General features: G+C 38.2%; 1 protein-coding gene across 6 annotated transcripts in view; it reads right to left on the bottom strand.

Moving 5' to 3' along the window:
• Positions 1-23122, bottom strand: part of NDUFAF2 (NADH:ubiquinone oxidoreductase complex assembly factor 2) — a 171560-nt gene that overhangs the window by 69697 nt on the left and 78741 nt on the right. For 3 of the 6 annotated variants that reach the window (XM_086362604.1, XM_086362606.1, XM_086362605.1), the window contains exon 2: positions 6968-7057. The exons of the other annotated variants lie outside the window; for them this stretch is intronic. In XM_086362604.1, the coding sequence (XP_086218730.1) occupies positions 6968-7057 (90 nt within the window). The remainder of the gene's footprint in view (positions 1-6967; positions 7058-23122) is intronic. 6 annotated transcript variants of the gene reach the window in all.

Below are 23122 nucleotides of genomic sequence, written 5' to 3'. Positions count from 1 at the left end.
AAACTTTATAAGAAAGTTCAGTAGCTGGTACTATACTACCTCCCACATCTGAACCTTGAGTGTCCTTTATGTTTGGAACCAGCTACTTTGGTGTGCCACTTCATGTCTTTCTTTTAAAAACGGACAGTTTTCAGCATGTCAGCTAAGTCCCCAAAATGTTTCTTCCTCGTGTAGTTTCAATTTAAAATACATTCATGCATCAAATATTGATTGAGCTTGCACTTAGTTTATGTTAAGTGTTGAACCAGGCCCTAAGAATACAATGATGAACAAGGTAACGACTCTATTCTAAGGAATCTTCACGTCCAGGGAGAAGAGGTAGATATTCTACAGTGAATATTCTAAGAGAGTGTTCTACAGTGTGTTGTGTTATGTTTGGGGGGAGGCATAAAGTGAGATGAAAAACACGGAAGGAATATCCCACTTAGCACTAGAGGGTGAGGAGTGGGGTTGGAGAGACTTCCAAAGAAATTCATGTCCACTCTACTACTTGAAGGATAAGTAGAAATAGGCCTCGTCATTATGAGGTGGGTAATACAAGATAATATTAAGAGTAAAGACTCTGGAGACAGACATAAGTGAGGGTGAAAGTTGCTCAGTCGTGTCCAATCTTCCCAACTCAGGGATCGAATGTGGGTCTCCCGCATGTGGGCAGATTCTTTACCATCTGAGCCACCAGGGAGACAGATAATTTGGGTTCAAATCATGGCTATAGCTGCTGTTTGCGTTTAGGGAGCTATTTAACCTCTCTGTGCTTCACTTGGAGGAATCAAAAAGGAATTTACACAAGTTATCACCACATCTACTGATCTACCTCCATCTATGACAATATGCTCTACTTTTCTGCTGTTCCTCCTGATGAACTTTTCATGCTCTTGTCAAAGGCCAATTCTTCCACAAGCGTATTAGATTCTGTCCCATCTTGCTTTCTCAAGGTCTTTCTCCTGCATCACTAATGCTTTCTTTTCAACTGGAACTTTCTCATCACTATTACAAAATTTGGTTACTTCTATTGTCTTTAAAAACACAATCGAATTCCTCTCAATTCCACTTTCCCACCCAGGTACACCCTCAACGTTCTCCTTTGTTTTTTACAGATAAATTCTCATAAACATTATTTATACTCATTCTCTTGAAATTCTCTCTTGCTATTCTTTTTTCTAAAGGCTTTTCTTCCTAACACTCTATAAAACTATTTTTGTCAGGATCTGTTCTTAAAGAAAGAATTAATTCTTGGTCCTCATTTGACATGGTTGATCACTTGTTTCTTCTTGAAACTTTTACTTTTTTCCCTCCTCCTTTTCTGGCTGCTCCTTTTTGTCTTCGTTGTCTCTAAACTTTAGAAAAACCTAGGACTCAGTCTTTGAACTTCTCGCTTTCTTTCTTTTTTTCTTTATAATTCTTTTTTTTCAACTGGAGTATAGTTGATTTTGGGCCTCTCTGGTGGCTCAATGGTAAAGAATTCGTGAGACACAGGTTTGATCCCTGAGTCAGGAAGATCTCTGGAGAAGGAAATGGTAACCCATCCCAGTATTCTTGTCTTTCTTGTCTGGGAAATCCCATGGACAGAGGAACCTGGTGGGCTACAGTCCATGGGGTCGCAAACGAGTCAGCCAAGCCTTAGTGACTAAACAACAACAACAACAACAACAGCAGTGGTTGATTTACAAGGTTGTGTCAGTTTCAGGTGAAAAGTGAACTTCAGGTGTTCGGTTATATATACACATATATAGATTCTTTTTAGATTATTTCCCATATATTAATAGGTTATTACAGAATTTTGAATAGAGTTCCCTTTGCTATACACTAGGTCCTTATTAGTTACCTATTTTATATACATTGCAGTGTGTATATGGGCTTTCTAGGCGGTACTAGTGGTAAAGAATCTGTCTGCCAATGCAGGAAATGCAAGAGGTGCAGGTTCAATCCCTGGATAAGGAAGAATGCCTGGAAGAGGGCATGGCAGCCCACTCCAGTAGTCTTGCCTGGGAAACCCCACGGACAGAGAAGCCCAGTAGGCTACAGACCATGGGGGTGCAGAGAGTCAGACATGACTGAGAGTGCGTGCACCCATACACAAGTGTGTATATGTTAATCCCAAGCTCCTAACTTATCCCTTCTACCTCCCCTTTTGTCTTCCATAACCATAAATTTGTTTTCTACATTTGTGACACTATTTCTGTTTTGTAAGTAAGTCTATTTGTAGTATATTTTTATATTCCAAATATAAGGAATATTATATGATGTTTGTCTTTGACTGACTCAATTCACTTAGTATGATAATCTCTAGGCCCATTCATCTTGCTGCAAATAGCATATTTTGCTCTTTTTTATGGCCGAGTAGTATTCCATTGTACCACATCCTCTTTTTTTTTAACCACATCTTCTTTATCCATACATCTGTTGATGGACACTTAGGTTGCTTCTATGTCTTAGTTATTGTAAATAGTACTGAAATGAACATTAGGGTATTTTTATGTTTTTCTCCAGATATGTGCCCAGCAGTGGGATTTCTGGGTCATACTGTATGAACGTCTCACTTTCTATTTACATATATCCTCTGTGTGATCTCATCCTATCTCCTGGCTTTTCAATATCATTTATTTGCTGTCAACTCTCACATTTTATTGCCAGTCCAAACTTTTCCACTAAATTCTTGGCTTGTATACAACTTAATATCTCTACCTGGATATCTAATAGTTATCTCAAGCTTCATTTTCAAAACTGATCTAATTTCTTCTCACAAATTTTCTCCTTCCAGTCTTGCCCCACTCAGGCAACAGCAACTGCACTTTCCCAGGTAAGGTCCAAAAGTTTAAGTCAGCACTGACTGTTTTTCTCTCACTTTCCACATCCAATGTGTCAGCAAATCCCACTGGCTTTACTTTTACAAGAGATCCAGAATGCAACCACTTCTTTCCACTCACACTGTTACTCTGGTCCCTGCCGCAATTAGCTCTTGCCTGAATTATTTCAAGAGCATCCTGTCTCCCAGGTTTATTTAGGCGCCGCCCCCCTCCCCAGCTAGTCTCTCTGCAATGCAGCAGCCAGAGTGATACTGTTAAATGTAATTCAGAGCATATGAGAACTCTCTTCAAACCTTCCACTGCCTTCCAATCTCAGAGTAAAAGCCAGAGTCCTCACAAAAGGACTGCAAGATTGGGCATCCTATTGCTTTTCTAACCTCACCTGCTACCAGCCACACTGGTTTCCACGCTGTTCCTTAAAAACCAGAAAATGCTCCTGCCTCAGGGCTTCAGCCCTGGTTCTCCAGGAATGCTCCTCTGCTACTTATCAGCATGACCAGCTTCTTCCTCTGCCTTTATTCAAAAGCCGTGTTCTCAACAAGGCATTTTTTAAAATTACTTAAAACTGCAAAACCTCCCAAACACTCCCTACTCCCTTTATCAGATTTATTTTCTGGGGCCAATAACATACCATATAGTTATTTATCTGATTTATTGGTTCCCATTCCAGAATGTAAACTTCATGAATCCAGAGGTCCTCAATAGATGTTTAGTATACAAATAGATGAAAAGGTTGAACCGTTTAATACATATTGTGGCAGAAAATGCAGCTTGTGGGAACCTGTACCCTACTACTAATAATTAAATATAATATTCATTTGGACCTGAAAATACTTTAAATTCATTTGGGGTTGACATTATTTAAGTTTTTTCTCTTTCCTTTTCTGTATAAAGTGTTTTGTGTACATCTTTATATTTTACTTTACTTTTTCATGGCATGGAGTTCTTTTTTTTTTTTTCATTGAAGGATAATTGCCTTACAGAATTTTGTTGTCTTCTGTCAAACCTCAACATGAATCAGCCATAGGTACACATATATCCCATCCCTTTTGAACCTCCCTCCCATCTTCCTCCCCATCCCACCCCTCTAGGTTGATACAGAGCCCCTGTTTGAGTTTCCTGAGCCATACAGCAAATTCCCATTGGCTATCTATTTTAGATATGGTAATGTAAGTTTCTATGTTACTCTTTCCATACATCTCACCTTCTCCTCCAGTCTCCCCATGTCCATAAGTCTATTCTCTCTGTCTGTTTCTCCACTGCTGCCCTGTAAATAAATTCTTCAGAACCATTTCTCTAGATTCCATATATGTGCATTAGAATACAGTATTTATGTTTCTCTTTCTGACTCACTTCACTCATGGAGTTCTTATTTTTTACACTTACTTGATATGCAACACTATAAAAATAATTTTTGTTTCAGTGCTTAGATGATACATTTATTTTAAGGGTATGACCCACAGGACACTTATGCTGAATTACTAGATCAGGACGGACCCATAAAAGCATCAGAACTTCATTCTGATTTTCTGAAAGTCTCAAACACTCAAAAATAAGTCATTGCCTATTTCTTTATTTCTATAAACATTTTAATCTATACTAATATTGGAAAAAAAATATAAAAATAGGTTCATTATAAGAAGGTGGGAGGCATTATCTGAGAATTTCAAATGTAGCTTATAACACTGAAAGTGAAAGTGAAGTCGCTCAGTCGTGTCCAACTCTTTGCGACCCCATGAACTGTAGCCTATCAGGCTCCTCTGTCCATGGGGTTTTCCAAACAAGGGTACTGGAGTGGGTTGCCATTTCCTTCTCCAGGGGATCTTCCCAAACCAGGGACTGAACTCGGATCTCCTGCATTGCAGCCAGATGCTTTACCATCTGAGCCACTCAGGCTTATAACACTGGAAACTAAAATAAAAAAGCTCAATTACTCCTAGAAGTTGCCACTTTATATTCTGTATTTCTTCAAAAAGTCTCTGTTTTTATGTTCTTTTCTCATAGTTCTACTATTTTCATAGTTAATACGGAAAAATAGAAAAGGTATTTCCAGGGACATATTTACACTTACATGCTGACATAAAAATAACTCAATGACTATAGCTACCATGTGTAAGGTAGCTAAACCCACTAGAAAACAAAGGGCTGACTGCTTACAGTGCATAGCTGTATTACCCAGGTGATTTATCTAATCTTTCTAGAACTTAGATTCTCTGTTAAATGGGTAAAACTGCCATGTCTACCTCATAGGATTATAGTGGTAAAGAACCTGCCTGCCAATGCAAGAAACACAGGAGACACAGGTTTGATCCCTGGGTCAGGAAGATTCCCTGGAGCCGGCAATGGCAACCCGCTCCAGTACTCTTGCCTGGAGAATCCCATGGACACAGGAGCCTGGTGGGCTACATACAGTCCATGGGGTCACAGAGAGCTGGACACAACTGAGCAACTGAGCATATATAGTGTGCTATATATATAATGATTTAAAGCAATGGCATAATATGAGGTATCAGGTAAACACTTGACAAATATAAGATATATAAGATAGGCATGGGGCTTCCCACATGGCTTAGTGGTAAAGAATCTGCCTGCCAATGCAGCAGACAGAGGAGTTGCAGGTTCAATCCCTGAGTAGGGAAGATCCCCTGGAGTAGGAAATGGCAACCCCCTCCAGTATTCTTGCCTGGAAAATTCCATGGATAGAGGAGCCTGAAGGGCTGCAGTTCATGGGGTTGCAAAGAGTCAGACATGACTGAGCAACTGAGCATGATTTGGTGTTTCAGTTAAGTTTCCTTTAGTTGCAAATAACAAGCAAGAGTTTTAAGTATTCAGTATATACTTACTGAGCACTTATTATGTGCCAAACACTAGGTCAAGAACTAGTAAAGAGAAAGGGAAAATTTACAACACAGAACTCAAAGGCAAACTTGCAGCTGAACATCATTCAGAAAGAAGTGGAACTGGGTACTGGAAAGTTGCTGGAAACCTAGGAAACATTCTGTCTTTCTACACACAAGGTTAGGAGCACTGACCTCCTTGCAGTTAAAAATCCACCTATAACTTTGCAGTCAGATTTCCATATCTGCAGTTCTGCATCAGTGGAATAAACCAACCAATGATCATGTAATACCATAGCACGAACTTACTGAAAAAAATCTGAGTCTAAGTGGACCTATTTCAAACCTGTGTTGTTCAAAACAAACAAAATCAAAAACAAAAACAAAACCTGTGCTGTTCAAGGGTTAATTGTACTTCTCTTTCCAGACTGGTTTCCATTTTCTTCTTAGTAGATAAAGAGATTTTTTCCTGTAACAAAGGTTAAGTGGTAGATTGAAGACAGTCCCCCAAAGGCTACCAAGTTCATAAGTTACTATTCCCAGTCATATGGAAAGACTGCTATTATTAGTTCTTTCTTTGACTTTTTACCTTAATTCCAAAGTCCTGACAGGAATTAAGTGTCCATCCTTGTCTAAACACAGGGGCAGCTAATTGTTAAGTTGAACAAATATTCCAAACGACATTTAAAACAAATGTTATCCACAATTTAGAAAAGAGGAGACTAAGTCTGAGAAGTATGAGTTACTTTCCCATGTTCAAGTGGGTTGTTGTTTAGTCACTAAGTTGTACCTGACTCTTTGCGACCACATGGACTGTAGCCTACCCAGCTCCGCTGTCCATGGGATTTTCCAGGCAAGAATACTGGAGCGGGTTGCCATTTCCTTCTCCAGGGTATCTTCCCAACCCAGGAATCAAACCTGTGTCTCCTGCATGGCAGGTAGATTCTTTACCACTGAGCCTCCTGGGAAGATGTTCATGTGGGTAGAGAATGAAACAGAAACAGAATTCAAATCCTGAGGTTGGGCAAGTTTAGGACCAGCGCACAAAAATGAGTGCCTCCTCCAATTCTGCATATATGGAGCTTTGCTCCCTTCACCCTAGTCTGAGCTCTGCTAATGCTTCTCATAGTTCTCACTGTTCCCTTCCTGAAATGTGACATCGTCACAACTTTCAAAGAAATACAAAAGCTTAAAAAAAGTTTCATCAATTCAGACTGTAAAAGTTTTTGCAAAGAGAATAAACATAAAATTATGCATGTTATTAATGATTTTATATATAAATAATTTGCCTTCCAGAAGTTATAACTAAAAGCAGAAACTTACCTTCCCATTCTGTTGGGATATCCCCCACTTCATAGTCTATTTCACTTTTATTTGCTGCTTCTACAATTCTTTTCTCTCGAATAGTTTGTCCTGTAAAACAAAAGTGAGTATCACATTTTTAAAAGAACCTATGGCACAGTCAGAACTTTCCTGGTAGCACAGCTGGTAAAGAATCCACCTGTAATGCAGGAGACCCTGTTTTGATTCCTGGGTTGGGAAGGTCTCCTGGCCAATGGATAGGCTACCCATTTCAGTATTCCTGGGCTTCCCAGGTGGCTCAGAGGTTAAAGAATCCATTTGCAGTGCGGGAGATCTGGGTTCAGTCCCTGAATTGGGAAGATCCCCTGGAGGAGGGCATGACAACTCACTCCAGTATTCTTGCCTAGAGAATCCCCATGGACCAAGGAGCCTGGAAGACAACACCCCTGGGATCGAAAAGAGCTGGACACTACTCAGTGGCTAAGAGCAAAGCACATGACATAGTTACTACTAAAAGAAGTATTTTCTCTTTAAATATTGCACACTTCCTCCTACGATAAGAGAATTAACAGGAAAAAGAATAGATTTCATTTAGAATTAGGTATATTAGAAAGAGCAGCTTCTAAACTACTTCAGTTCAGTTGCTCAGTCGTGTCTGACTCTGCGACCCCACAAACCACAGCACGCCAGGCCTTCCTGTCCATCACCAAATGCCGGAGTTTACACAAACTCATGTCCATTGAGTCTGTGATGCCATCCAACCATCTCATCCTCTGTCGTCCCCTTATCTTTCTGCCCTCAATCTTTCCCAGCATTAGGGTCTTTTCAAATGAGTCAACTCTTCGCATCAGGTGGCCAAAGTACTGGAATTTCAGCTTCAACATCAGTCCTTCCAATGAACACCCAGGACTGATCTCCTTTAGGATGGACTGGTTGGATCTCCTTGCAGTCCAAGGGACTCTCAAGAGTCTTCTCCAACACCACAGTTCAAAAGCATCAATTCTTCTGCGCTCAGATTTCTTTATAGTTCAACTCCCACATCCATACGTGACTACTGGAAAAACCATAGCCTTGACTAAATGGACCTTTGTTGACAAAGTAATGTCTCTGCTTTTTAATATGCTGTCTAGGTTGGTCATAACTTTCCTTCAAAGAAGTAAGCATCTTTTAATTTCATGGCTGCAATCACCATCTGCAGTGATTCTGGAGTCCCTAAAAATAAAGTCAGCCACTGTTTCCCCATCTATTTGCCATGAAGTGATGGGACCAGATGCCATGATCTTAGTTTTCTTAATGTTGAGCTTTAAGCCAACTTTTTCACTCTGCTCTTTCACTTTCATCAAGAGGCTTTTTAGTTCCTCTTCACTTTCTGCCATAAAGGTGGTGTCATCTGCATATCTGAGGTTATTGATATTTCTCCCAGCAATCTTGATCCCAGCTTGTGCTTCCTCCAGTCCAGCGTTGCTCAGGATGTTCTCTGCATATAAGTTAAATAAACAGGGTGACAATATACAGCCTTGACGAACTCCTTTTCCTATTTGGATCCAGTCTGTTGTTCCATGTCCAGTTCTAACTGTTGCTTCCTGACCTGCATATAGGTTTCTCAAGAGGCAGGTCAGGTGGTCTGGTATTCCCATCTCTTTCAGAATTTTCCATAGTTTATTGTGATCCACACAGTCAAAGGCTTTGGCATAGTCAATAAAGCAGAAATAGATGTTTTTCTGGAACTCTCTTCCTTTTTCTATGATCCAGCGGATGTTGGCAGTTTGATCTCTGTTTCCTCTGCCTTTTCTAAAACCAGCTTGAACATCAGGAAGTTCACGGTTCACATATTGCTGAAGCCTGGCTTGGAAAATTTTGAGCATTACTTTACTAGCGTGTGAGATGAGTGCAACTGTGTGGTAGTTTGAGCACTCTTTGGCATTGCCTTTCCTTGGGATTGGAATGAAAACTGACCTTTTCCAGTCCTGTGGCCGCGGCTGAGTTTTCCAAATTTGCTGGAATATTGAGTGCAGCACTTTCACAGCATCATCTTTCAGGATTTCAAATAGCTCAACCGGAATCCCATCACCTCCACTAGCTTTGTTCGTAGTGATGCTTTCTAAGGCCCACTTGACTTCACATTCCAGGATGTCTGGCTCTAAGTGAGTGATCACACCATCGTGATTATCTGGGTCGTGAAGATCTTTTTTGTACAGTTCTTCTGTGTATTCTTGCCACCTCTTCTTAATATCTTCTGCTTCTGTTAGGCCATACCATTTCTGTCCTTTACTGAGCCCATCTTTGCATGAAATGTTCCCTTGGTATCTCTAATTTTCTTGAAGAGATCTCTAGTCTTTCCTATTCTATTGTTTTCCTCTATTTCTTTGCATTGATCACTGAGGAAGGCTTTCTTATCTCTCCTTGCTATTCTTTGGAACTCAGCATTCAAATGGGCATATCTTTCCTTTTCTCCTTTGCTTTTTCTTCTCTTCTTTTCACAGCTATTTGTAAGGCCTCCTCAGACAGCCATTTTGCTTTTTTGCATTTCTTTTTCTTGGGGACAGTCTTTCTCCTTGTCTCCTGTACAAGGTTACTATTACTACTGTCACTAAAACTACTTCAGAAATTTTAAATTTCCTATCATTGTATGAAAAAGTAATTTTGGCAGAATAAGTCTAGGTTCTGTGTAGAGAAAAAGAGAAACCAATTAATTTGTAGGCCAATTAAAAATTTTTTTTATTAACAACAAAGTGTTTAACTCTTTCACACCCTGCAAGTATACATAGGAGAGATGCCAGAGGCTGCTGCTACTGCCTAAGGGAATCAACATTTTTGGCCCCACTAGGGAAAATAATAGGGGGTTCCTTAAAAAACTAAAAACAGAGATATCAAATTATCCAGCAATCCCACTCCTGGGCACGTATCTGGAAAAGATGAAAATTCTAATTTGAAAAGATCAATGTACCCCAGTGTTCACAGCACACTATTTACAATAGCCCATCTATGGAAGCAACATAGGTGTCTACCAGAAGATGAATGGATAAAGGAGATGTAGCGTGGCATACACTACACTGTGGAATATTACTTGGCCATAAAAAGAAAGAAATATTGCCATCTGAAGCAACCTGGAAGGACCTAAAGATTATCATACTAAATTAAGTCACAGAAAGACAAATATTATATATTACTTATATGTAAAATCTAAAAATACAAATGAACTTATTTTCAAAACATAAAGACTCACAGACATAGAAAATAAACTTATGGTGACCAAAGGGGAAAGGGAGGAAAGTGAGGAATTAATTAGGCATATGGGATTAATAGGAATAAACTGCTATACAAGGATTTACTGTATAGCACAGGGAATATTCAATATCTTATGATAACCTATAATGGAAAACAATCTGAAAAGTATGTGTGTGTATGTATATATATATATATATATGTCTCTGTGTGTATTTATATATATGTGCGTGTGTATGTGTATATATATATATATCTGAATCATTTTGCTATATACTTGAAACTAACACAATATTGTAAAACTATATGTCAATAAACAAAAAGTCCTGATTATATCCTTTTGAAGCAACTTTATCAAAATGATGGTTTCAAAACACATTTCTTTGTCACTGAAACTTTAATCCTGAAGAAACCAGGTAATCTTCTATGTCCCAACAGTTAACAAGTGTGCCTATTTCAGGCAATGCAAGTTAAAAGAGAGAAGACACTGGTACATAATGGTGAGGGGAGGAGTATGGCTTAACAATGATCAAACCAGTCAGGGAGAGAAATCTGGGCCTTGCAAAATACTACTTTCTCTTCCCACTTCTAGGCCAACCTTACACTAATCCAAACAGACTAGGTGACATAATTCAAGAAGCTGACTTTGTTCCCTGCAAATCTCTCTCCTATATGACATGAAATTCTACCAATTAAAAAATTCCTTTGGGACTTTCCCTGCTGGTCCAGTGGCTAAGGCTCCACGCTCCCAATGCAGGGGGCATATGTTCCATCCCTTATCCAGGAACTAAGATCCCACATCCCAAAAGGAGCATCCCCCCAAAAAATTGTTTTTTCAATTATAGACAAGGAAACTTCTAGGAATGACTGTGCAGGAGATAGGGAACTACAAAAGGGAAGCCTAAGATTACTGAGCAGCTAATTTTATTTCCTCTGCCTTAGTAATAGTAGGATTTTATAGAAAAGCCATTAATGACTAAAAACTCTGAGATGAGGTCAAGGAATCTCTGCATTTTATTATGGACTCATTTAATCAGGCTGATTTAATCCTGGGGTTCTCCAAGAGGGGTTCCCTTTTGCTTATCTTATCTTATCTAATAAATACACAGTAGGACAAGGAATCAGTAGTAAAGCTCCCAGGCTATAGGGATAAAAATTAGGGTAAAAGGGGCCTACAACAATGACAGCTGCATTACTCTCATAGCAGAAGCTCAACATATATACATACATTTTTACTAAAATGCTACTTATATCCACATATATAAACACATCATAATAACAAGAGTTACCATAAATTTAGCATAGACTACATTTACTGAAGTATGTTTACATGACAAATTTCAAAACGTTTGAGAGTCAAAATATCTGTGCCTTCATATAGTCCCTAACTTAATACTAAGATGTAAGTATGTCTTTTTAGCAATAACAAGTACAGAAAATTATCATCTAAAATACAAAACGCTAACAGATGGGCTTCTGAAAGTTCATGTGGGTTCTATAAGGTTTTAAGTGTATGTCAATAAAATTGAGGAATGAATGGAGAGGTCTACCATTCACAGCAGCACCAGTAAATGCATACATGTGTATATCTATACATTTCCTACCCTCGAGTTTATAAACCTCATTTAACCTATCTTAAGAATTTTAAAATCAAAAGTCCTATCTATTGGTGTGTATATGGAAAGACAAGAGTAATTCATGAATTAGTCGCTGATAATAGATGACATCAAAGGTTTATGAAATACATATACACACCTTCAACAATACAAAATAAGGCCTTTAATTTATTGCATAAACTCTTAGTAACTAGATATGGGTTTTCCCCCTCAAATAAACTGTTTTAAGACTATTCTATTCTTTAGAATAAACGCTACTTGTACAACTATGAACTGGGAATAAAACTTATGCTTTGTACTTAGTAAGAAATTATGCACAAATTGAACACTTACTCATTCTAATATGTTTTCATACAAGAGTTATAAAGACAATCCTACATATTGTAGTAAAAAAAAAATTCCATCTAGTAAATGGAGTAAATATAAGTACTTACTCAAGTGTCCAATTTTATGGTCTAATTTACATTTAAAAATTAACTTAATAACAAAGACATTAAATCTAATGTATGTATAGGTTTAATAAGGCCTAATACAACAATAAAACAATCAACAGTGGTATACTCCATGAATATTAAGTAAAACAATATAATTAATACTATATTTTACTTAATATTAAAAAATACTAAATTAAAATAGTCAAAAGTCTGAATTTAGGTAGATCAATAATGGTCAATGGTATATGGATTTAAAGTCTGTGTAAGTAATAGTGCTGTGCTAAGTTGCTTCAGTTGTGTCTGACTCTTTGTGACCCTATGGCCTGTAGCCCACCTGGTTCCTCTATCCATGGGATTCTCCAGGCAAGAACACTGGAATGGGTTGCCATGCTCTCCTCTAGGTGATCTTCCCGACCCAGGGACTGAACTTGCATCTCTTAATAGGCAGGTTCTTTATCATTAGCGCAACCTGGGAAGCCCAAAGTATTGTTTCCCAAACTTAAAACTTTGTTTTAAAAAATATGGAATCCATTTAGTTAAAAGAAGAAAAAAGACACGATTCTTTGGTATCAGGTAGATGATGGGTTTAGGTAAAAGATTTCATCTGTTCTACTGGATTTCTGGCACAGAGTATAAGGACCCTGGACACAGACAAGGGAAAGAAGAACTCGAGTAGAGAGCCCTAAACTTCACTCATGCAAGTGCCCGCTTTGCAATTTTGGTCACACTTTGTGGTATTAATTCCCTAATATTTTTCTTTAATTTTGACTTGCTTTATTCTTCAATACTCACTTATACTTTACCCTACCTTCCCCTCAAAAAACCCAGAAAATCACTGACTTAATATACTAGTTGTATTGTGTTCAAACATACATAAAATAGATAAATATCTTTAAAATGTAATGGGTTATCTTTGTACCTCCTGAAGTCACCTTGAACACTAGTCTGGAGAGACAGGCCCAGGGGCACGTATGTTGATACAGGGCATAGGAATCAACATACCAGTAAGAAATTAGTATGGATAGGACATGGCCAATGAACACTGAAGCACTGTTTGGATTGTGTTTACTCTTCACTGCAAAAAACCCTATGTTATGTACAATCTTAGGTTAGGTTTGAAAGAAGGCGGCAAAGATCTTAGAAGTAGTAAGGGAGTGGTACTTGTCTGAGTATATACTTTTGAATAAGTTTGAAAACATGCTTATGTTCTATATATTCAAAAAATTAAATAAACATAGATGTGAAAGGAAAATAAAGGAAATGAAAGCGAGCTGAAACAAATAAACCCAACTTTATTTCAGACTAAAAACACAACTACACTGAATGGGGACAGAAAAGAAAGAACTATAGCAGGTAACTTATGAACATGGTATTTGTATATGTACCCTAAGTCTTGGGCAGGAAAAGACCTGCAGATACATCCTGAACTGTTTATAGTATCTTTGTTTTCTGTAGTAGTATGGGTAAGGCAATTCTGAAACTACTTTAGATACGTGAGTCAGCAAATGTGTATATGTATTAATGTTACTGGAAGCCAGGGTTCTCATTGTGGAAGGATATATAGACATGCAATGGGGAAAGGCAAAAAAGACCAGGGGTCAGATTGAAACTAGAGATACTGGCTATGATAAATAAGATAGACATGTATTTGTACACAGATATATGTATTTTCACATATACATGTACACACTTTTCTGGTTCTATTTGCAGAAAGAGCCTAGAAGCAAAGGCCTTAGTAGCAAGAAGGATTCCTAATTCTCAAATCTTGGTCTCTATGCCATCATCCATCAAAAGAAATCAGGATTCCTCAGAAAAATGGTTGATTTCAGGCCTAGGGCAGGGTGGATTCAAGGGGAGCCTAGAACATCTTGCTATGCCAAAAAAACAAGAGTTTTAAAAAAAACAATGATGATAATAGGGGCCTGTTACAAGGACTTAAGAGCCAGCTTGAAGGTGCAGACACTGGCTAAATCTTGGATAATCTGAGCACCAAAATAATCTAGGGATTACAGTCCAGCAATTGTCAAAGTGTGAAAGGGAGATCTGCAGAGTGCCTATGACCCTTTTAGGGTGTTTCTGAGGCCTTTAATAATGCTAAGATGTTATTTTCCTCTTTTAATTTTTTCATGAATATACAAGGGAGTTTTCCAGAGGTTACATGATATGTGATATAGTAACACACTGAATGAGGAAACAGATATGAAAAATCCACCTGTCTTTTATTAAGTCACACATTAGGAGGATTTGCATATAAAACAAAGCAATGCTACTCTTTTCTCTAAATGTTTCTGTTTTGGAAAGTATAGTTATTTCTGATCAAAATATATTCTTTCCATAAATATGTAATGGATTTATTAGTTATTTTTAATGAATTATTAAATACTTTTAAAATTCCATTTTAGTTTCAATACAATAAATATTAAATACATACCTTACAAACAAAGCCCTTTCAATAATTATTAGGAGTTTAAAGGGATTCTGAGACCAAAATCCATAAGAACTATATAGCACTGAAAAGAAATGGAATCCACAAAGCCAAACCACTAAAAATATAGATAAACAGATGAATAAGTAAATAGAGATTAAAAGACTCTTGCTTACCACAGTGCTAAACAGGATATGTGTAGTAACTGTAAGAGCTGGAAAATCATCATTTTGTAACCATCCTGATAAACACTGGTTCTGGTCAGAATCATTAAGAGGAGAGGATTCTGTCTTTTTTTTTATTTGGATGTAATTTCCCTTTCCTCTACATTTAGGGTGTCCCTACACATTAGAAAACTAAATCAAACTTACTTGGTTAGAAATTTATAAGATTTCTAATTTGTACTGCTATCCTAGGGTCTCAGTGACCCTACTGATGAGTAAGACCCTTGACAGGTACCAGTCTGAGGCAGGTGACACCAATGGCCCAGAAGAATGAAACGGCAGACTTACATGTTTCTCCTTACTTGGGCCACTGCTTCTTTCCTAATCCATCCACACAGGCTAGGAAAAATATTTAAGCAGACTTTAAATGTTGAAGCATCACAACTCACAAAATGTCTACCACAGTGGAGAATAAACTTTCTTCCATGAATACCAAATCAAAGATGGAGGCCTATGTTGGTTGTGGCCCACGAGCACATGCAATCCTGGTGAAGGTTTTCAACCAGCTGTCTACTTCCAGCCCAATATTTCCCACTGGTGGAGCACTGCGAGGAGAATGAATGGAATTCAGGGGCGACTTTGAGGTGGAAAGAGAGATTGGGCTGAGTAAAGTGACACATCTCTGGGATAGCTATGCCCTTGAAAACAAGCAAGATTCAGGCCTTTGATGCCTGACAGGAGCCCCTGGCTTGGAGGAATGGTAATGAAGTAGGCAGGATGGCCAAGGAAGATCTTTGCTGCCTGACTGATGTCTGGTCCTTTACCCCGGTGGCAGAGATCAGTGCAAACCAGGTAATAATTCTAAATCAGTCTGTGTGGTGATGTATAGAAGATTGAATTTTGCATACGAAAGGAGGCTTAGAAGTGTCAATGCATAATATATGAAAGTGTGGGCTATTGAAAGCCAAGACCCATACTATATATGTTAGATTTGGATACTTAAAACCTTGTTATTCTGAACTCTTGTACATTTTTAAAAAAACATCAATTAAGAGTACCAAATAAGAATCCTTACACTGAAAGTCATTTTCCAATTTGACTTACAGCGTAATTTGACTGAAGTTACTCAGAGATAACTTTTTTTTACTATGAACCTGCTATGTACCAGGCAATGTTTATGTGCCCTTGATATATCATCCGTTATCCTTAAAATAATCTTTTACAGATGATGAAAATGAGACATAAGGTGATTAGCTTATCCAAATACACACAACTAATTAAAGTTGTAGAGCCAGTATTTGCCCCTAAACTTTTTTTGGAATCCTAACAGTAAGCATTTTCCATTTAACACTTTAAAATTAGCATTTACAAAGTCTGCACATAATATCATTATAGATACCCAATTAAAAACTAACATTTTATTCATAACTATAAGCTATTATTTTCCCATAGTGATCAAATGAGGCATTCCTGCTTGAAAATGAGATGACTGTATAATTTGACATATTCTACATATATTTATGTGAGCACTGAAGACTATCTCAGCAGGTCTCAGCAGGTAATACTTCTTTAAAAGTAATTAAAGAGGCCTTCCAGATAAGCTTTCAGAATTTTTAAGACTGCCAACTAGTTCAATAGATTACCTAAAATCTTATTAGCTTCCCCATTCTTACAGGTTTCCCATAAGGAATCTCAGCTTCTTCTATCTTAGAAAATCCGAAATTATATAAAAATGCTTGGTTATTCTAAAATGCCTTATACAATATGGTTTAACTTTTCAGAATCCAAAAGTGAAAGGTCTTAAACTATACCCAGAAAAACAGTGGAAAAATCGCAAGGGATCTACTTCCTTTATTACCATAAACATTTTGTGGCAAGTTTATAGCACAACAATATTCTTTTGTTTAAATCTGACTTCATAAATTTTTCAAAGGCCATAAATAACATTTGTAAAATTTAGGTCTTAAAGTACACAGGAAGAACATCAAAATTTAAGACAAGAAAAGATGAACCTACTGCGAATTTGTGTCTATGCTTTTTCACATGGACAATAAACTCTTATTTACTGTCTTTTTTTAGAGTTCCATAGTAATATTATATGCAGAGTACATCATGCAAAATGCCAGGCTGGGTGAATCACAAGCTGGGGTTGCTGGGAGAAATATCAACAATCTCAGATAAGCAGATGACATCACTCTAATGGCAGAAAGTGAAGAGGAACTAAAGAGCGTCTTGATTAGGGTGAAAGAGGAGAGAGAAAAAGCTGGCTTGAAACTCAACATTAAAAAAAGGATGATCATGGCATTGGGTCCTATCACTTCATGGCAAATAGAAGGGGAAAAAGTGGAAGCAGTGACAGATTTTATTTTCTTGGGCTTTAAAACCACTGCCGATGGTGACTGCAGCCATGAAACTTAAAGATGCTTGCTCCCTGGAAAGAAAGCTATGACAAACCTAGATATTAAAAATCAGATATATCACTTTGCTCACACAGTCAAAGCTACAGTTTTTCCAGTAGTCATGTCATGTACAGGTGTGAGAGTTGGACCATAAAGAAGGCTGAGCACTGAAGAATTGATAGTTTTGAATTGTGGTGCTGGAGAAGACTCTTGAGAGTCCCCTGGACAGCAAGGAGACCAAACCAGTCAACCCTAAAGGAAATCAACCCTGAATATTCACTAGAAGGACTGATGCTGAAGTTGAAACTCCAGTACTTTGGCCACCTGATGCGAAGAGCTGACTCACTGGAAAAGACTCTGATGCTGGTAAAGAAAGAGGGCAGGAGGAGAAGGGGATGACAGAGGATGAGATGGATGGATGGCATCACCAAATCAATGGACATGGGTTTGGGTGAACCTTGGGAGTTGGTGAGGGACAGGCAGGCCTGGCGTGCTGCAGTTCATGGGGTTGCAAAGAGTCGGACACGACTGAGTGACTGAAGTGACTGACTGACCAGGAGACAGTGAAGGACGGAGGAACCTGGCATGCTGCAGTCCATGGGGTCACAAAGATCGTACATGACTAAGCGACTGAACAACCAACAACAGTAATATTATAAGCAAATAAAACTTGAAAATTCTCAAAATGCTATTCAAACAATAAGGTGGTTTAGTCGCTAAGTCATGTCCAACTCTTGTGACCCCATGGACTATAGACTACCAGACTCCTCTGTCCACGGGATTCTCCACGCAAGAACACTCAAGTGGGTTGCCATTTCCTTCTCCAGGGGATCATCTTGACCTAGGAATCGAACCCTGGTCTCTTGAACTGCAGGCAGATTCTTTACCGACTGAGCTACAAGAGAAGTCCCTATATATTGAAGAATCTATTACAATAATCTAAAAAGATTCAAAGTCAAAAGTTCAGTAGGTTTTCAGATTCTAGTCCCAAGTCAGGCACATACATCTTAGAAATGTCCAGTATTTTACTTCATTTATGTCCTTTCCATTACTGCGGAAATCAAACATTGAAAATAGCTATGTTTAAAAAAAAAAAATAGACACCTGAATATTCTGTATAAAATCACCTAGTTTCCAAACTGCAAGGAATTTTTTATGCTCAGAAAAAGTGCAGCTGTAATTACACTTGTCCCTCACCCCCAAAAGAATTAATCATTAAAAAGAAAAATTCAAATGATGGATTCATACTATTTATGAACATACATAATAATGTGTTCACTTTGAAGGGCTGAAAGAGAAGCAGCCTTCTGGTTTTGATTGATGTTTAGGAAATCAGTATCTTGAAGTACTTTATTCATCTAATATATTCTACAGTTCTTTGTAAAGCTAAATTATATTCAATGTATAAAGTATATTTATGTTGAGAATTTGAACATTTGAAGAAATAACACAAAAAAACTAACATTTGATGATTCTGCTATATAACTACGTCTGAATTATGACAGATGAGTTAAATGTCTTAAATACACATAAAAAGAGAAGGAAAATAAAGGAGGGTATAAAAATTTTTTTAGCCAAATTAAACAGGCTTTAAGACATATTATACAGAAATTTCAGGTTTTAAAAAGACTATTCTTACAATGAGGAAATTTACGATTGACTGAAAATTATTTTTTTTCATTTTGAAGTGAAAGTTGTTAGCTAAAACAAACAAATTCCAATCTGGTACATCCTTAATATAAAAAGGAATAGTATTTTCTCCTCTCAAAATTAGCAAACACTCATAGCGTTGTAAAACAAATATAATCAAAGCATTTGATTTCCATTTGAATACTTGGGGCTGTCAATAGAGAGGTACAGAGAAAAGCTGAAGGAATTAATTTTTTAAAGTGGCAAATGTTATTAAAATTTAGAGAATTATTAAACTACGCTATACCACTTGCAAACCTTGGGACTACCTCAAATTTTATTTTCAGATTTGAAACGTAGATGACATGGCTGATCATTTGATTACTTTCTAGACCCAAACAGTTTCACAGAAATCAAAGTTCTTGGCCATTTCTCAAAGATCATAAAAGCATCAAGGACTGCACTGTTAGCTACCATGACTAATTCACAAAACAGATGACAATTTTAAATATGGATAATTTAGTGAAAATAGAGTGTATTTTGTGATGCATTAGTCTTAATTTTAAAATATATATATATATATTTAGTTTTTAGTCCATGAAATTACTAATATTCTTCATTCATCTATTTAGTTTGGTTAACATTAGGCACTACTTATGAATGAACAGAAATCTATTCTGATATAGAAAGAGACCACATATACTTATCTAACGAAACATGATACATTCATGATACATACATCTATTTAACAGGAACTATACTAGTATTTGTGAACCAGATTTCTAAGTATAAAAACTGGGCTCAGTTGGTAAGAGACTGAGGTGTCAGTAATTTTCAAACTCTTGTTTTTAAAAATACCTTTTTTAGTAGATGAATTTATGAAACTGTTCAAAGCAGAGCTTCTCTGGTTGAGGCAGGCAGGGGTCCAAAGTACAATTTACCTTTTCTCTCCTCCCCTTCCCTGGAGACAACCTCCTTACATTCTTAGAGTCCCAAGAAGCACTGTGCAATTCACTAATGCAGACCGCGTACTGCACTTCTGAAACTGCAAAATCCACCCATGAACATATATTCATTCTCCAGACAAAATCAAGATCTTGTGAATAGCAGAAAGACCATATTGCTTCTCTTCCTACCCAATCTTTCACGTAGTTAATCCTGTGATCTGTCACAAACTCCTGAGTGATCCATGTAATACAATGCAGGATTGTTCCTTAAATTTCATACCCTAAGGAGTGGTGGTAGTGTAGTCACTAAATCATGTCCAACTCTTGCAACCTCATGGACTGTAGCCCACCAGACTCCCCTGTACACGGGATTTTCCAGGCAAGAATACTGAAGTGGGTTGCCATTTTCTTCTCCAGGGGATCTTCCCAATCCAGGGATTAAACCCAGGTCTCCTGCATTGCAGGCAGATTCTTTCCTGACTGAGCTACCAGGGAAGCCCTAAGGAGATACAGGCCTACTTCAGTTGCGGAGTACTTTAAGACGGGTGTCTCCAAATTACTGTGCACAAGAATGTGGGGACTGTCTCTAGTCAAGAGTATACTGGTAATGCACGTCAGGATATTACCTGCAAAAGAATCAAATAACTGGACTTAAAATTTCTTTTTTAGTAGTAATAAATGATAAAGCTTAACACTTTTTTCCTAAGCCTTGCTACTTCTTTATAAGCTTCCAGAGTCCAGAGACAATATAATTTAGCAACATATCAATAACATTTTGCTAAAGTGGTTTTATTCATCAGTATTATCTGATTCATTCAGAAGAGCAGAATCATATTTATTGAGCAACATTTATGTGCATAGTACTTAGCTGACACTTACTTCCCACATCCTCCTTGCCCTTTGGGCCGAGAGCAACTTAACTACTGTATGACAATAGCACCACCTATTGGTTGGCAAAGGGCTCATAACAATCCAAAGCCCACCTGCTTCCTTGCCCTTCAGAACGACTAATGCATAATTTGGGCTCTTCTTTTATTCCACCTTTTATTATTAAACCCACTTGAAAAAAATTTCAGCTGAGTCAAACCTACTTGAAAAAGTTTTTATATATATATATATAAGTGTAAGTAAGTGTTAGTTGCTCAGTCGTGCCTGACTCTTTGTGACCCCATGGACTGCAGCCCACCAGTCTCCTCTGTCCATGAGATTTTCCAGGCAAGGATACTGGAGTGGGTTACCATTTTCTTCTCCAGGGGATCTTCCCAACCCAGGAATCAAACCTGGGGGTCTCCTGCACTGCAGGCAGATTCTTAACCAACTGAGCTACAAGGGAAGCCACCTCATGCAAAGAGTGGACTCATTGGAAAAGACCCTGATGCTGGGAGGGATTGGGGGCAGGAGGAGAAGGGGACGACAGAGGATGAGATGGCTGGATGGCATCACTGACTCGATGGACGTGAGTCTGAGTGAACTCCGGGAGATGGTGATGGACAGGGAGGCCTGGTGTGCTGCAATTCATGGGGTCGCAAAGAGTCGGACACGACTGAGTGACTGATCTGATCTGATCTGATACACACACACACACACACACACACACATTCTTTTCTTCTCCTTCATCTCTCCTTTTAGAAAACTGTAGAGTTCCCTGGTGGCTCAGATGGTAAAGAATCTGCCTGGAATTGGGGTTTGATTCCTGGGTCAGGAAGATCCCCTGGAGAAGAAAATGGCAACCCACTGAAGTATTCTTGCCTGGAGAATTCCATGGACAGAGTAGCCTGATGGGCTATACTCCATGGGGTCACAAAAAATCAGACAGGACTGAGCAACTAATATTTCACGGCCTCCATTCAGAGTTATTGCAACTCTCTTTAATTCCATTGCTAACCAATATGTGTTTTTGCTGCTGCTGCTAAGTTGCTTCAGTTGTATCCAACTCTGTGCAACCCCACAGACGGCAGCCCATCAGGCTCCTCCGTCCATGGGATTTTCCAGGCAAGAGTACTGGAGTGGGTTGCCATTGCCTTCTCTGGTGTTTTTGCTAACATGCAGCAATTCAGATGAATTGAGGGTTAAAAGAGATTTGAGAATTATTCTGGAAACCGAACTGCCATTTATAACACAATTACTATTGAAAAATGTGTTCAATTTAAGCAAGCTGCTTATGTGGAACTTTTGGAATTCAAGTAGGTTGGGAACTTGCTTTAAAACAAAAATATAAAAGCATTAAGACCTCACTGTGGTTTCCAAGGCAAATGCAGGAATAGAATTCTGATACAAAACTATATTGTATATACCTTCCCCCTTTTTAGAGTTGATGAACATCTGCCTTGTCCTGTGGAATCTGAATCTTTCAGTACACACACTGGAATACTCAAAAAAATGATGGAGATATATTGCTACTCTGCAGTGGCTCATTAAAGTTACACCAATGATATTAGATAATATTAGATCTCATTATTTTAACTTCATCTCTATGATGAAAATTACCAGGATTACATCTATTACTCTAACCACTTCAGTTCAGTCCCTCATTCACGTCTGACTCTTTGCGACCCCAAGGACTGCAGCACGCCAGGCCTCCCTGTCTAACTAACCACTTAATGAGCACCAACCATGAACTGATGTCCTTACACTTCTGTTACACAGAGCTTTGTATCTTTCTGTAATACATCCTTAGTATCTAGCCCCTGAAGTTGTCCTGTCTTCATAAGTTCTCATACGTGGGAATACCATGTTGAAGCGGGGAAATAAGACACCCCAAGCTAAGCGATCAATATGAAGCAACTTTTTAAAATGTAATTGATTTGCTTTGGGGTTTTTCTTGGCTTCAGGGCACAGCATGAGGATCTTAGTTCCTCAACCAGGAATCAAATCCATGCCCCTTGCAGTGGAAGTATGGAGTCTTAACCAACTGGACCACTAGTGAAGTACCAATAGGAGGTCATTTTTGTTTTGGTACCAGTCAAGTAGCAAAGGTTTTGTCCCTTGGCCTTTCCCCTGTACTTTAGTTCTAGCCTGATAACCTGATTTGAATCCGATTTGTTACAGGAAGGGGAATGTTATATGCCTCTGCTCCATATACATTGTACTTGTAACCGCTCTCACCTGTCTGGACAGAAACTTGTCTATGGCTTAAGGATGATGTCAAATGCCTGAGTTGCCAAGCCCTCTCTAGCCTTGTAAATCTCCTGTCTAGGACTAACTCATCAGGCCTTGGAAACCTATGGTCTGGTCTGTTGATTCATCAGTCGTTATGACATCTGGGCTTCCCAGGGGGCTCAGTGGTAAAGAATCTGCCTGCCAATGCAGGAGACACAGGTAACTCATGTTCAATTAC

This window comes from Bos grunniens, chromosome 20 (genome assembly GCF_055505025.1).
Source record: "Bos grunniens cultivar Pamir isolate PY7600 chromosome 20, Bosgru_T2T1.0, whole genome shotgun sequence".
Classification (NCBI taxonomy): domain Eukaryota; kingdom Metazoa; phylum Chordata; class Mammalia; order Artiodactyla; family Bovidae; genus Bos; species Bos grunniens.
Note: the sequence above shows the minus strand (reverse complement) of the source record. Positions and strands in the feature narration are given on the sequence as shown.